The sequence below is a fragment of the Nerophis ophidion genome, linkage group LG27 (genome assembly GCF_033978795.1).
Source record: "Nerophis ophidion isolate RoL-2023_Sa linkage group LG27, RoL_Noph_v1.0, whole genome shotgun sequence".
Lineage (NCBI taxonomy): Eukaryota > Metazoa > Chordata > Actinopteri > Syngnathiformes > Syngnathidae > Nerophis > Nerophis ophidion.
This window is the reverse complement of record NC_084637.1, coordinates 695,366-712,830: the sequence shown is the minus strand read 5'-3', so window position 1 is coordinate 712,830 and position 17,465 is coordinate 695,366. Positions and strand designations below refer to the sequence as shown.

The following is a 17,465-nucleotide window of genomic DNA, read 5'->3' as shown; positions in this document are numbered from 1 at the left end:
TACTTTCTATTCTATTCTATTCTATTCTAACATACATCCATGAATACATCTATTTATTTATTATATATTTATCTGTACAGTAATCTATTTATTCATATCTGCACTTTATTGCTTTTGTATCCCACACTACAACCAGATAATGCAACCAATATTTGTTCTTATCTGTAATTCCAACTCAGTGGTCTAGTGGTTAGAGTGTCCGCCCTGTGATGGGTAGGTTGTGAGTTCAAACCCCGGCCGAGTCATACCAAAGACTATAGAAATGGGAGCCATTACCTCCCTGCTTGCCACTCAGCATCAAGGCTTGGAATTGGGGGTTAAATCACCAAAAACCATTCCTGGGCGCGGCCACTGCTGCTGCTCACTGCTCCCCTCACCTCCCAGGGGGTGATCAAGGGGATGGGTCAAATGCGGAGAGTAATTTCGCCACACATACTGTGTGTGTGTGTGTGTGTGTGTGTGTGTGTGTGTGTGTGTGTGTGTGTGTGTGTGTGTGTGTGTGTGTGTGTGTGTGTGTGTGTGTGTGACAATCGTTGCTAAAGTTCAAATTTGAAAGTCAATAAAGGAAGTGTAAGTCTAATGTGGAGTTAGTTATGTACTTAACAGAAAAAGGTGAAATAATTGAAAACATATTTTATACTTTCTTCAAAACAGCCACTCTTTCCCCTGATGACTGCTTTGCACACTCTTGGCATTCTCTCCTTGAAGCTCACGGAGAGAATGTCAAGTGTGTGCAAAGCAGTCACCAGAACAAAGGGAGGCTGTTTTGAAGAAAGTAAAGTATAAAATATGTTTTTGTTAAGTACATAACTCCTCATGTGTTCATTGATAGTTTTGATGTGACAATCTAAAATGTAAATAGTCATGGAAATAAAGACAAGCCATTGAATGAGGAGAAGGTGTGTCCTAACTGCTGGTCTGTACTGTACATGCAGGACTAATATTGGATGAGGAGAAGGTGTGGCCTAACTGCTGGTCTGTACTGTACATGCAGGACTAATATTGAATGAGGAGGTGTGTCCTAACTGCTGGTCTGTACTGTACATGCAGGACAAATATTGGATGAGGAGGTGTGTCCTAACTGCTGGTCTGTACTGTACATGCAGGACTAATATTGGATGAGGAGAAGGTGTGTCCTAACTGCTGGTCTGTACTGTACATGCAGGACTAATATTGGATGAGGAGGTGTGTCCTAACTGCTGGTCTGTACTGTACATGCAGGACTAATATTGGATGAGAAGGTGTGTCCTAACTGCTGGTCTGTACTGTACATGCAGGACTAATATTGGATGAGGAGAAGGTGTGTCCTAACTGCTGGTCTGTACTGTACATGCAGGACTAATATTGGATGAGGAGAAGGTGTGTCCTAACTGCTGGTCTGTACTGTACATGCAGGACTAATATTGGATGAGGAGGTGTGTCCTAACTGCTGGTCTGTACTGTACATGCAGGACTAATATTGAATGAGGAGGTGTGTCCTAACTGCTGGTCTGTACTGTACATGCAGGACTAATATTGGATGAGGAGGTGTGTCCTAACTGCTGGTCTGTACTGTACATGCAGGACTAATATTGAATGAGGAGGTGTGTCCTAACTGCTGGTCTGTACTGTACATGCAGGACTAATATTGGATGAGGAGGTGTGTCCTAACTGCTGGTCTGTACTGTACATGCAGGACTAATATTGGATGAGGAGGTGTGTCCTAACTGCTGGTCTGTACTGTACATGCAGGACTAATATTGATGAGGAGAAGGTGTGTCCTAACTGCTGGTCTGTACTGTACATGCAGGACTAATATTGGATGAGAAGGTGTGTCCTAACTGCTGGTCTGTACTGTACATGCAGGACTAATATTGGATGAGGAGAAGGTGTGTCCTAACTGCTGGTCTGTACTGTACATGCAGGACTAATATTGGATGAGGAGGTGTGTCCTAACTGCTGGTCTGTACTGTACATGCAGGACTAATATTGAATGAGGAGGTGTGTCCTAACTGCTGGTCTGTACTGTACATGCAGGACTAATATTGGATGAGGAGGTGTGTCCTAACTGCTGGTCTGTACTGTACATGCAGGACTAATATTGGATGAGGAGAAGGTGTGTCCTAACTGCTGGTCTGTACTGTACATGCAGGACTAATATTGGATGAGGAGGTGTGTCCTAACTGCTGGTCTGTACTGTACATGCAGGACTAATATTGGATGAGAAGGTGTGTCCTAACTGCTGGTCTGTACTGTACATGCAGGACTAATATTGGATGAGGAGAAGGTGTGTCCTAACTGCTGGTCTGTACTGTACATGCAGGACTAATATTGGATGAGGAGAAGGTGTGTCCTAACTGCTGGTCTGTACTGTACATGCAGGACTAATATTGGATGAGGAGGTGTGTCCTAACTGCTGGTCTGTACTGTACATGCAGGACTAATATTGAATGAGGAGGTGTGTCCTAACTGCTGGTCTGTACTGTACATGCAGGACTAATATTGGATGAGGAGGTGTGTCCTAACTGCTGGTCTGTACTGTACATGCAGGACTAATATTGGATGAGGAGGTGTGTCCTAACTGCTGGTCTGTACTGTACATGCAGGACTAATATTGATGAGGAGAAGGTGTGTCCTAACTGCTGGTCTGTACTGTACATGCAGGACTAATATTGGATGAGAAGGTGTGTCCTAACTGCTGGTCTGTACTGTACATGCAGGACTAATATTGGATGAGGAGAAGGTGTGTCCTAACTGCTGGTCTGTACTGTACATGCAGGACTAATATTGGATGAGGAGGTGTGTCCTAACTGCTGGTCTGTACTGTACATGCAGGACTAATATTGAATGAGGAGGTGTGTCCTAACTGCTGGTCTGTACTGTACATGCAGGACTAATATTGGATGAGGAGGTGTGTCCTAACTGCTGGTCTGTACTGTACATGCAGGACTAATATTGGATGAGGAGAAGGTGTGTCCTAACTGCTGGTCTGTACTGTACATGCAGGACTAATATTGGATGAGGAGAAGGTGTGTCCTAACTGCTGGTCTGTACTGTACATGCAGGACTAATATTGGATGAGGAGGTGTGTCCTAACTGCTGGTCTGTACTGTACATGCAGGACTAATATTGAATGAGGAGGTGTGTCCTAACTGCTGGTCTGTACTGTACATGCAGGACTAATATTGGATGAGGAGGTGTGTCCTAACTGCTGGTCTGTACTGTACATGCAGGACTAATATTGGATGAGGAGAAGGTGTGTCCTAACTGATGGTCTGTACTGTACATGCAGGACTAATATTGGATGAGGAGGTGTGTCTAAACTGCTGGTCTGTACTGTACATGCAGGACTAATATTGGATGAGGAGGTGTGTCCTAACTGCTGGTCTGTACTGTACATGCAGGACTAATATTGGATGAGGAGAAGGTGTGTCCTAACTGCTGGTCTGTACTGTACATGCAGGACTAATACTGGATGAGGAGGTGTGTCCTAACTGCTGGTCTGTACTGTACATGCAGGACTAATATTGAATGAGGAGGTGTGTCCTAACTGCTGGTCTGTACTGTACATGCAGGACTAATATTGAATGAGGAGGTGTGTCCTAACTGCTGGTCTGTACTGTACATGCAGGACTAATATTGGATGAGGAGAAGGTGTGTCCTAACTGCTGGTCTGTACTGTACATGCAGGACTAATATTGGATGAGGAGAAGGTGTGTCCTAACTGCTGGTCTGTACTGTACATGCAGGACTAATATTGAATGAGAAGGTGTGTCCTAACTGCTGGTCTGTACTGTACATGCAGGACTAATACTGGATGAGGAGGTGTGTCCTAACTGCTGGTCTGTACTGTACATGCAGGACTAATATTGAATGAGGAGGTGTGTCCTAACTGCTGGTCTGTACTGTACATGCAGGACTAATATTGGATGAGGAGGTGTGTCCTAACTGCTGGTCTGTACTGTACATGCAGGACTAATATTGGATGAGGAGGTGTGTCCTAACTGCTGGTCTGTACTGTACATGCAGGACTAATATTGAATGAGGAGGTGTGTCCTAACTGCTGGTCTGTACTGTACATGCAGGACTAATATTGGATGAGGAGGTGTGTCCTAACTGCTGGTCTGTACTGTACATGCAGGACTAATATTGAATGAGAAGGTGTGTCCTAACTGCTGGTCTGTACTGTACATGCAGGACTAATATTGGATGAGGAGAAGGTGTGTCCTAACTGCTGGTCTGTACTGTACATGCAGGACTAATATTGGATGAGGAGGTGTGTCCTAACTGCTGGTCTGTACTGTACATGCAGGACTAATATTGATGAGGAGGTGTGTCCTAACTGATGGTCTGTACTGTACATGCAGGACTAATATTGGATGAGGAGGTGTGTCTAAACTGCTGGTCTGTACTGTACATGCAGGACTAATATTGGATGAGGAGGTGTGTCCTAACTGCTGGTCTGTACTGTACATGCAGGACTAATATTGGATGAGGAGAAGGTGTGTCCTAACTGCTGGTCTGTACTGTACATGCAGGACTAATACTGGATGAGGAGGTGTGTCCTAACTGCTGGTCTGTACTGTACATGCAGGACTAATACTGGATGAGGAGGTGTGTCCTAACTGCTGGTCTGTACTGTACATGCAGGACTAATATTGAATGAGGAGGTGTGTCCTAACTGCTGGTCTGTACTGTACATGCAGGACTAATATTGGATGAGGAGAAGGTGTGTCCTAACTGCTGGTCTGTACTGTACATGCAGGACTAATATTGAATGAGGAGGTGTGTCCTAACTGCTGGTCTGTACTGTACATGCAGGACTAATATTGGATGAGGAGGTGTGTCCTAACTGCTGGTCTGTACTGTACATGCAGGACTAATATTGGATGAGGAGAAGGTGTGTCCTAACTGCTGGTCTGTACTGTACATGCAGGACTAATATTGGATGAGGAGGTGTGTCCTAACTGCTGGTCTGTACTGTACATGCAGGGACTAATATTGATGAGGAGAAGGTGTGTCCTAACTGCTGGTCTGTACTGTACATGCAGGACTAATATTGGATGAGGAGGTGTGTCCTAACTGCTGGTCTGTACTGTACATGCAGGACTAATATTGATGAGGAGAAGGTGTGTCCTAACTGCTGGTCTGTACTGTACTTGCAGGACTAATATTGGATGAGGAGGTGTGTCCTAACTGCTGGTCTGTACTGTACATGCAGGACTAATATTGAATGAGGAGGTGTGTCCTAACTGCTGGTCTGTACTGTACATGCAGGACTAATATTGATGAGGAGAAGGTGTGTCCTAACTGCTGGTCTGTACTGTACATGCAGGACTAATATTGGATGAGGAGGTGTGTCCTAACTGCTGGTCTGTACTGTACATGCAGGACTAATATTGGATGAGGAGGTGTGTCCTAACTGCTGGTCTGTACTGTACATGCAGGACTAATATTGGATGAGGAGAAGGTGTGTCCTAACTGCTGGTCTGTACTGTACATGCAGGACTAATATTGAATGAGGAGGTGTGTCCTAACTGCTGGTCTGTACTGTACATGCAGGACTAATATTGGATGAGGAGAAGGTGTGTCCTAACTGCTGGTCTGTACTGTACATGCAGGACTAATATTGGATGGGGAGGTGTGTCCTAACTGCTGGTCTGTACTGTACATGCAGGACTAATATTGAATGAGAAGGTGTGTCCTAACTGCTGGTCTGTACTGTACATGCAGGACTAATATTGAATGAGGAGAAGGTGTGTCCTAACTGCTGGTCTGTACTGTACATGCAGGACTAATATTGGATGAGGAGGTGTGTCCTAACTGCTGGTCTGTACTGTACATGCAGGACTAATATTGAATGAGGAGGTGTGTCCTAACTGCTGGTCTGTACTGTACATGCAGGACTAATATTGGATGAGGAGGTGTGTCCTAACTGCTGGTCTGTACTGTACATGCAGGACTAATATTGGATGAGGAGGTGTGTCTAAACTGCTGGTCTGTACTGTACATGCAGGACTAATATTGGATGAGGAGGTGTGTCCTAACTGCTGGTCTGTACTGTACATGCAGGACTAATATTGGATGAGGAGAAGGTGTGTCCTAACTGCTGGTCTGTACTGTACATGCAGGACTAATACTGGATGAGGAGGTGTGTCCTAACTGCTGGTCTGTACTGTACATGCAGGACTAATATTGAATGAGGAGGTGTGTCCTAACTGCTGGTCTGTACTGTACATGCAGGACTAATATTGGATGAGGAGGTGTGTCCTAACTGCTGGTCTGTACTGTACATGCAGGACTAATATTGGATGAGGAGGGTGTGTCCTAACTGCTGGTCTGTACTGTACATGCAGGACTAATACTGGATGAGGAGGTGTGTCCTAACTGCTGGTCTGTACTGTACATGCAGGACTAATATTGAATGAGGAGGTGTGTCCTAACTGCTGGTCTGTACTGTACATGCAGGACTAATATTGGATGAGGAGGTGTGTCCTAACTGCTGGTCTGTACTGTACATGCAGGACTAATATTGGATGAGGAGAAGGTGTGTCCTAACTGATGGTCTGTACTGTACATGCAGGACTAATATTGGATGAGGAGAAGGTGTGTCCTAACTGCTGGTCTGTACTGTACATGCAGGACTAATATTGGATGAGGAGAAGGTGTGTCCTAACTGCTGGTCTGTACTGTACATGCAGGACTAATATTGGATGAGGAGGTGTGTCCTAACTGCTGGTCTGTACTGTACATGCAGGACTAATATTGAATGAGGAGAAGGGTGTGTCCTAACTGCTGGTCTGTACTGTACATGCAGGACTAATACTGGATGAGGAGGTGTGTCCTAACTGCTGGTCTGTACTGTACATGCAGGACTAATATTGGATGAGGAGAAGGTGTGTCCTAACTGCTGGTCTGTACTGTACATGCAGGACTAATATTGGATGAGGAGAAGGTGTGTCCTAACTGCTGGTCTGTACTGTACATGCAGGACTAATATTGGATGAGGAGGTGTGTCCTAACTGCTGGTCTGTACTGTACATGCAGGACTAATATTGGATGAGGAGAAGGTGTGTCCTAACTGCTGGTCTGTACTGTACATGCAGGACTAATATTGGATGAGGAGGTGTGTCCTAACTGCTGGTCTGTACTGTACATGCAGGACTAATATTGAATGAGGAGGTGTGTCCTAACTGCTGGTCTGTACTGTACATGCAGGACTAATATTGGATGAGGAGAAGGTGTGTCCTAACTGCTGGTCTGTACTGTACATGCAGGACTAATATTGGATGAGGAGGTGTGTCTAAACTGCTGGTCTGTACTGTACATGCAGGACTAATATTGGATGAGGAGGTGTGTCCTAACTGCTGGTCTGTACTGTACATGCAGGACTAATATTGAATGAGGAGGTGTGTCCTAACTGCTGGTCTGTACTGTACATGCAGGACTAATATTGGATGAGGAGGTGTGTCCTAACTGCTGGTCTGTACTGTACATGCAGGACTAATATTGGATGAGAAGGTGTGTCCTAACTGCTGGTCTGTACTGTACATGCAGGACTAATATTGGATGAGAAGGTGTGTCCTAACTGCTGGTCTGTACTGTACATGCAGGACTAATATTGGATGAGAAGGTGTGTCCTAACTGCTGGTCTGTACTGTACATGCAGGACTAATATTGGATGAGAAGGTGTGTCCTAACTGCTGGTCTGTACTGTACATGCAGGACTAATATTGGATGAGGAGGTGTGTCCTAACTGCTGGTCTGTACTGTACATGCAGGACTAATATTGGATGAGGAGGTGTGTCTAACTGCTGGTCTGTACTGTACATGCAGGACTAATATTGGATGAGGAGAAGGTGTGTCCTAACTGCTGGTCTGTACTGTACATGCAGGACTAATATTGGATGAGGAGAAGGTGTGTCCTAACTGCTGGTCTGTACTGTACATGCAGGACTAATATTTAGCTCTCCAATCACTCATTCGCAGTCAATTTGCCAGTGAGGCAATCATGTGTACTTCCTGCAAGCAAAAGCAAAAGAGGGCGTGTCTGGAACAGAATGAGCAGAAGAGGACTGACCTGAGGTAGCTCATGATGCAGAGTCGCAGCAGAACCCTGGGGTGCCTGAGGGGGTGGAGGTCACATGTGGGGGCCGCCTGTCCAGGGGGGAAGTCTTTGGAAGCCTCAGCAGCTTTCTGCTGCTGCAACCAGTCTGAGCCCAAAAGCTGCTCACACACACACACACACACACTCACACACATGCCAAACACACACGCGCACACACACTCACACACACACACACACACACATGCCAATCACACACACAAACACACAAACACACACGCGCACACATGACCAAAACAGCAGGAAGTTTCTGGTGTTTACTTTGGCACGAGATCAGGGTAATCCAAAGTGCAGCCCGGGCACCATTTGCCACATCTGGACTTGTATTGGCCCACGACACATTCTGAAGCCCTGTGATGAGGTGGCGACTTGTCCAGGGTGTACCCCGCCTTCCGCCTGATTGTAGCTGAGATAGGCGCCAGTGCCCCCCGCGACCCCGAAAGGGAATAAGCGGTAGAAAATGGATGGATGGATGGACATTCTGAAGCAGGGGTCACCAAACTAAGTGTGTGTGTGTGTGTGTGTGTGTGTGTGTGTGTGTGTGTGTGTGTGTGTGTGTGTGTGTGTGTGTGTGTATCTACCAAGTCCACGCACTGCTTGTCTGCCACACCTTTGCTGCTGTAATGGTCAAGAACACTTATTCTCTTCATCAACATCAACCAGCTTGGAGACTCTGGAATTGAACTGCAAGGACAAACAGAAAGCAAGGACAAACAGAAAGAAAGGTTGACACCTGAGGAGGGGGTGGGGGGGGGGGGGGGGAGGGAGGGCTACTAATTGAGGAAGGAAGGCTACTAATCCATGTGATGAAGAGAAAGTCCCAGGTGGGTGTTGGAGACAAGGTGAGCACACACTAGTAGAGTGGCAGGCAAATGAGCTGTGGAAGAGCCAGGGCCAGGTGAAGCTTGGTCCAGGTGGGGCTCAGCCATGCCAGCAGAGGTCCCACCATAGTCCCGAGGCTGAAGCAGAAGCCTAAAAAGGCTGGGGGCCAGAGGCGGGCGGAGGGCGCCGTCCATTCCACAGCTGTAATGTACAAGCAGCAGGAAGTGATGTAACATCAGGACATGATGATGATACATGTACAAGCAGCAGGAAGTGATGTAACATCAGGACATGATGATGATACATGTACAAGCAGCAGGAAGTGATGTAACATCAGGACATGATGATGATACATGTACAAGCAGCAGGAAGTGATGTAACATCAGGACATGATGATGATACATGTACAAGCAGCAGGAAGTGATGTAACATCAGGACATGATGATGATACATGTACAAGCAGCAGGAAGTGATGTAACATCAGGACATGATGATGATACATGTACAAGCAGCAGGAAGTGATGTAACATCAGGACATGATGATGATACATGTACAAGCAGCAGGAAGTGATGTAACATCAGGACATGATGATGACACATGTACAAGCAGCAGGAAGTGATGTAACATCAGGACATGATGATGATACATGTACAAGCAGCAGGAAGTGATGTAACATCAGGACATGATGATGATACATGTACAAGCAGCAGGAAGTGATGTAACATCAGGACATGATGATGATACATGTACAAGCAGCAGGAAGTGATGTAACATCAGGACATGATGATGATACATGTACAAGCAGCAGGAAGTGATGTAACATCAGGACATGATGATGACACATGTACAAGCAGCAGGAAGTGATGTAACATCAGGACATGATGATGATACATGTACAAGCAGCAGGAAGTGATGTAACATCAGGACATGATGATGATACATGTACAAGCAGCAGGAAGTGATGTAACATCAGGACATGATGATGACACATGTACAAGCAGCAGGAAGTGATGTAACATCAGGACATGATGATGATACATGTACAAGCAGCAGGAAGTGATGTAACATCAGGACATGATGATGATACATGTACAAGCAGCAGGAAGTGATGTAACATCAGGACATGATGATGATACATGTACAAGCAGCAGGAAGTGATGTAACATCAGGACATGATGATGATACATGTACAAGCAGCAGGAAGTGATGTAACATCAGGACATGATGATGATACATGTACAAGCAGCAGGAAGTGATGTAACATCAGGACATGATGATGACACATGTACAAGCAGCAGGAAGTGATGTAACATCAGGACATGATGATGATACATGTACAAGCAGCAGGAAGTGATGTAACATCAGGACATGATGATGATACATGTACAAGCAGCAGGAAGTGATGTAACATCAGGACATGATGATGACACATGTACAAGCAGCAGGAAGTGATGTAACATCAGGACATGATGATGATACATGTACAAGCAGCAGGAAGTGATGTAACATCAGGACATGATGATGATACATGTACAAGCAGCAGGAAGTGATGTAACATCAGGACATGATGATGATACATGTACAAGCAGCAGGAAGTGATGTAACATCAGGACATGATGATGATACATGTACAAGCAGCAGGAAGTGATGTAACATCAGGACATGATGATGACACATGTACAAGCAGCAGGAAGTGATGTAACATCAGGACATGATGATGATACATGTACAAGCAGCAGGAAGTGATGTAACATCAGGACATGATGATGATACATGTACAAGCAGCAGGAAGTGATGTAACATCAGGACATGATGATGATACATGTACAAGCAGCAGGAAGTGATGTAACATCAGGACATGATGATGATACATGTACAAGCAGCAGGAAGTGATGTAACATCAGGACATGATGATACATGTACAAGCAGCAGGAAGTGATGTAACATCAGGACATGATGATGATACATGTACAAGCAGCAGGAAGTGATGTAACATCAGGACATGATGATGACACATGTACAAGCAACAGGAAGTGATGTAACATCAGGACATGATGATGACACATGTACAAGCAGCAGGAAGTGATGTAACATCAGGACATGATGATGACACATGTACAAGCAACAGGAAGTGATGTAACATCAGGACATGATGATGATACATGTACAAGCAGCAGGAAGTGATGTAACATCAGGACATGATGATGATACATGTACAAGCAGCAGGAAGTGATGTAACATCAGGACATGATGATGATACATGTACAAGCAGCAGGAAGTGATGTAACATCAGGACATGATGATGACACATGTACAAGCAGCAGGAAGTGATGTAACATCAGGACATGATGATGATACATGTACAAGCAGCAGGAAGTGATGTAACATCAGGACATGATGATGATACATGTACAAGCAGCAGGAAGTGATGTAACATCAGGACATGATGATGATACATGTACAAGCAGCAGGAAGTGATGTAACATCAGGACATGATGATACATGTACAAGCAGCAGGAAGTGATGTAACATCAGGACATGATGATGATACATGTACAAGCAGCAGGAAGTGATGTAACATCAGGACATGATGATGACACATGTACAAGCAACAGGAAGTGATGTAACATCAGGACATGATGATGACACATGTACAAGCAGCAGGAAGTGATGTAACATCAGGACATGATGATGACACATGTACAAGCAACAGGAAGTGATGTAACATCAGGACATGATGATGATACATGTACAAGCAGCAGGAAGTGATGTAACATCAGGACATGATGATGATACATGTACAAGCAGCAGGAAGTGATGTAACATCAGGACATGATGATGATACATGTACAAGCAGCAGGAAGTGATGTAACATCAGAACATGATGATACATGTACAAGCAGCAGGAAGTGATGTAACATCAGGACATGATGATGACACATGTACAAGCAACAGGAAGTGATGTAACATCAGGACATGATGATGACACATGTACAAGCAGCAGGAAGTGATGTAACATCAGGACATGATGATGATACATGTACAAGCAGCAGGAAGTGATGTAACATCAGGACATGATGATGATACATGTACAAGCAGCAGGAAGTGATGTAACATCAGGACATGATGATGATACATGTACAAGCAGCAGGAAGTGATGTAACATCAGGACATGATGATGATACATGTACAAGCAGCAGGAAGTGATGTAACATCAGGACATGATGATGACACATGTACAAGCAACAGGAAGTGATGTAACATCAGGACATGATGATGATACATGTACAAGCAGCAGGAAGTGATGTAACATCAGGACATGATGATGATACATGTACAAGCAGCAGGAAGTGATGTAACATCAGGACATGATGATGACACATGTACAAGCAGCAGGAAGTGATGTAACATCAGGACATGATGATGATACATGTACAAGCAGCAGGAAGTGATGTAACATCAGGACATGATGATACATGTACAAGCAGCAGGAAGTGATGTAACATCAGGACATGATGATGACACATGTACAAGCAGCAGGAAGTGATGTAACATCAGGACATGATGATGATACATGTACAAGCAGCAGGAAGTGATGTAACATCAGGACATGATGATGACACATGTACAAGCAACAGGAAGTGATGTAACATCAGGACATGATGATGATACATGTACAAGCAGCAGGAAGTGATGTAACATCAGGACATGATGATGATACATGTACAAGCAGCAGGAAGTGATGTAACATCAGGACATGATGATGATACATGTACAAGCAGCAGGAAGTGATGTAACATCAGGACATGATGATACATGTACAAGCAGCAGGAAGTGATGTAACATCAGGACATGATGATGATACATGTACAAGCAGCAGGAAGTGATGTAACATCAGGACATGATGATGATACATGTACAAGCAGCAGGAAGTGATGTAACATCAGAACATGATGATACATGTACAAGCAGCAGGAAGTGATGTAACATCAGGACATGATGATGATACATGTACAAGCAGCAGGAAGTGATGTAACATCAGGACATGATGATGATACATGTACAAGCAGCAGGAAGTGATGTAACATCAGGACATGATGATGATACATGTACAAGCAGCAGGAAGTGATGTAACATCAGAACATGATGATACATGTACAAGCAGCAGGAAGTGATGTAACATCAGGACATGATGATGATACATGTACAAGCAGCAGGAAGTGATGTAACATCAGGACATGATGATGACACATGTACAAGCAGCAGGAAGTGATGTAACATCAGGACATGATGATGATACATGTACAAGCAGCAGGAAGTGATGTAACATCAGAACATGATGATGACACATGTACAAGCAGCAGGAAGTGATGTAACATCAGGACATGATGATGATACATGTACAAGCAGCAGGAAGTGATGTAACATCAGGACATGATGATGATACATGTACAAGCAGCAGGAAGTGATGTAACATCAGGACATGATGATACATGTACAAGCAGCAGGAAGTGATGTAACATCAGAACATGATGATGACACATGTACAAGCAGCAGGAAGTGATGTAACATCAGGACATGATGATGACACATGTACAAGCAGCAGGAAGTGATGTAACATCAGGACATGATGATGATACATGTACAAGCAGCAGGAAGTGATGTAACATCAGGACATGATGATGACACATGTACAAGCAGCAGGAAGTGATGTAACATCAGGACATGATGATGATACATGTACAAGCAGCAGGAAGTGATGTAACATCAGGACATGATGATACATGTACAAGCAGCAGGAAGTGATGTAACATCAGGACATGATGATGATACATGTACAAGCAGCAGGAAGTGATGTAACATCAGGACATGATGATGACACATGTACAAGCAGCAGGAAGTGATGTAACATCAGGACATGATGATGACACATGTACAAGCAGCAGGAAGTGATGTAACATCAGGACATGATGATGATACATGTACAAGCAGCAGGAAGTGATGTAACATCAGAACATGATGATGACACATGTACAAGCAGCAGGAAGTGATGTAACATCAGGACATGATGATGATACATGTACAAGCAGCAGGAAGTGATGTAACATCAGGACATGATGATGATACATGTACAAGCAGCAGGAAGTGATGTAACATCAGAACATGATGATGACACATGTACAAGCAGCAGGAAGTGATGTAACATCAGGACATGATGATGATACATGTACAAGCAGCAGGAAGTGATGTAACATCAGGACATGATGATGATACATGTACAAGCAGCAGGAAGTGATGTAACATCAGGACATGATGATGATACATGTACAAGCAGCAGGAAGTGATGTAACATCAGGACATGATGATGACACATGTACAAGCAGCAGGAAGTGATGTAACATCAGGACATGATGATGATACATGTACAAGCAGCAGGAAGTGATGTAACATCAGGACATGATGATGATACATGTACAAGCAGCAGGAAGTGATGTAACATCAGAACATGATGATGACACATGTACAAGCAGCAGGAAGTGATGTAACATCAGGACATGATGATGACACATGTACAAGCAGCAGGAAGTGATGTAACATCAGGACATGATGATGATACATGTACAAGCAGCAGGAAGTGATGTAACATCAGGACATGATGATGATACATGTACAAGCAGCAGGAAGTGATGTAACATCAGGACATGATGATGATACATGTACAAGCAGCAGGAAGTGATGTAACATCAGGACATGATGATGATACATGTACAAGCAGCAGGAAGTGATGTAACATCAGGACATGATGATACATGTACCAGCAGGAAGTGATGTAACATCAGGACATGATGATGATACATGTACAAGCAGCAGGAAGTGATGTAACATCAGGACATGATGATGATACATGTACAAGCAGCAGGAAGTGATGTAACATCAGGACATGATGATGACACATGTACAAGCAGCAGGAAGTGATGTAACATCAGGACATGATGATGATACATGTACAAGCAGCAGGAAGTGATGTAACATCAGGACATGATGATGACACATGTACAAGCAGCAGGAAGTGATGTAACATCAGGACATGATGATGATACATGTACAAGCAGCAGGAAGTGATGTAACATCAGGACATGATGATGACACATGTACAAGCAGCAGGAAGTGATGTAACATCAGGACATGATGATGATACATGTACAAGCAGCAGGAAGTGATGTAACATCAGGACATGATGATGATACATGTACAAGCAGCAGGAAGTGATGTAACATCAGGACATGATGATGATACATGTACAAGCAGCAGGAAGTGATGTAACATCAGGACATGATGATGATACATGTACAAGCAGCAGGAAGTGATGTAACATCAGGACATGATGATGATACATGTACAAGCAGCAGGAAGTGATGTAACATCAGGACATGATGATGATACATGTACAAGCAGCAGGAAGTGATGTAACATCAGGACATGATGATACATGTACAAGCAGCAGGAAGTGATGTAACATCAGGACATGATGATGATACATGTACAAGCAGCAGGAAGTGATGTAACATCAGGACATGATGATGATACATGTACAAGCAGCAGGAAGTGATGTAACATCAGGACATGATGATACATGTACAAGCAGCAGGAAGTGATGTAACATCAGGACATGATGATACATGTACAAGCAGCAGGAAGTGATGTAACATCAGGACATGATGAAACATGTTTTCAGCAACTGCTACACGTGAGAAAGTACATAATTTAGCTTCTAAGTCGGGGATCAAACTCCTTTTAGATCGGGGGCCACATGGAAAAAAAATCTACTCCCAAGTACGATAACTTCAAAATAAAGACGACTTCAGGTTCTTTTCTTTGTTTTAAAATAGAACAAATAGCTGTTGTGGTTAATAGTATATATACTTTATTTGTTACATTTTCTGAAGAAATGATGTCATCATGTTCATCAGTCAACTCATTGCTGGTCCTTTTCAATCCATCAAGATACAAAATGATATCAAAATCAGTGACTTGCATGGATTTCCTACTAAAATTGTTGTACGCTCAAATCCCCACAAAAGTTGTACGCACAAACAAAGGCAAATGTTTTGAAATGCCCAAACATATTTCTTTTGTGCATCATCATCAACATGGAATTGAGTGCAAATGTTGGGGAGGCGGGCCACTCCCTGTCCACATCAGCTTTTTAGTTTGCAAGTCATACTTAGCTGAGCTCCACAACTCCACACAGTTAGAAAACCCAAAGAGAAGAAGAAGAGTTTCCCCAACAATGAGTAGGAGGTGCTTCTTGCTGGAATACAATCTGTATTCCACTACTTTTGCAGGTTAGTTACTTGACTTTACTTCTGCTCAGGTGACTGCCAGCAGGAGTCGCCACACTGTGCCCGCCGTACAAAAAAAGAATAAAAAAGATGTTCAGAGGCATTGAGAATTGCATGCAAGCTCACTTCCAAATGCATGACCTCACGATTTGACCTTTCGGCGATGTTTACCAGGAGGATCCGACATTGCAACATTTAAGTCACAAAAGAGGCAAAGATCTCCTTTAAAAAGAGCCCAACATTTTCAGACAGTTACAACTTTATTGTCAGAATGTCATACATCTGTTGTCTTTTGTCATTTCTCTGCCTTCTCTTTTATGGTGTCTGTTTTTCTTCCTCCAATTAGTCCCCAGCGAGGCACACCTGCAACAATTCTCTAGCCAGGAGTATTTAAGCTGCTCACCGCCAGTTATTGTCTGCTGCACCTCCCACGGGCATCTGCCGGATTCACTTGGTCCTGCCTGGTATGTTGTCTCTCCTTATTCTTGGAACTCCTCACATCTGGGTTTGATTCCTAGCCTCCCTGAGGTAAAGAGGATGTTGTGTTGGACCCTTTGTTGAGCTCAGTGGGGTCTGGCCTTTTCCTGGTATGTTGTCTCTCCTTATTCTTGGAACTCCTCACATCTGGGTTTGATTCCTAGCCTCCCTGAGGTAAAGAGGATGTTGTGTTGGACCCTTTGTTGAGCTCAGTGGGCTCTGGCCTTTTCCCCTGCCGACCACTGAGGGACCTGCTTTTGTTTGCTTGTTCATGGTGTGGACTTCTGCCCCATCGCCTTTTCTTACACTTTTTGGACTCATTAAATTGTTTAACTTTTTGTAATTCAACCTCGCCTCCGGTCTCTGCATCTTGGGGTCACCTCCTTGATCAAAACCTAACAACGTCATTGGTACTAATCATTTAAGTAGCCCTTCCTGTATTTTGGACTGTTCCATGACAAATGCCATGATGACATCACATTCTGGTCACTAAAGCTGGTAGTGAGGATGACAAAGCTGCAAGTCACTTGGCTGAAATTGCAAAAGGGATACGGGAAAGGAATTTACTTTTGGGGCCTTTTCATTTAGTTCTGGTATTTAGTGTTGGGTTTTCTGGATTTTATGTCCTTATTGTGTTCTGTGCACAGGTGTGACTTACGCTTTCATTTAGGAATGAGTTGTACTACAAAGCCCAAAAGCAGTGAAGTTGTCACCTTGT

The 17,465-nt window shown here is 43.9% G+C and overlaps 2 protein-coding genes across 2 annotated transcripts in view; one reads left to right on the top strand and one right to left on the bottom strand.

Annotated features, from left to right (window-relative positions):
- si:dkey-190l8.2 overlaps positions 1 to 17,465 on the bottom strand; it is a 40,629-nt gene that overhangs the window by 3,007 nt on the left and 20,157 nt on the right. Inside the window, exons 4-6 of the mRNA XM_061889071.1 lie at positions 8,959 to 9,127; positions 8,686 to 8,788; positions 8,060 to 8,205 (exon numbers count right to left, since the gene is read on the bottom strand). Coding sequence (XP_061745055.1) covers positions 8,060 to 8,205; positions 8,686 to 8,788; positions 8,959 to 9,127 — 418 coding nt within the window. The remainder of the gene's footprint in view (positions 1 to 8,059; positions 8,206 to 8,685; positions 8,789 to 8,958; positions 9,128 to 17,465) is intronic.
- LOC133544449 (required for drug-induced death protein 1-like) overlaps positions 16,607 to 17,465 on the top strand; it is a 35,636-nt gene continuing 34,777 nt past the window's right edge. Inside the window, exon 1 of the mRNA XM_061889770.1 lies at positions 16,607 to 16,734. The gene's annotated coding sequence lies outside the window, so the exon portion shown is untranslated. The remainder of the gene's footprint in view (positions 16,735 to 17,465) is intronic.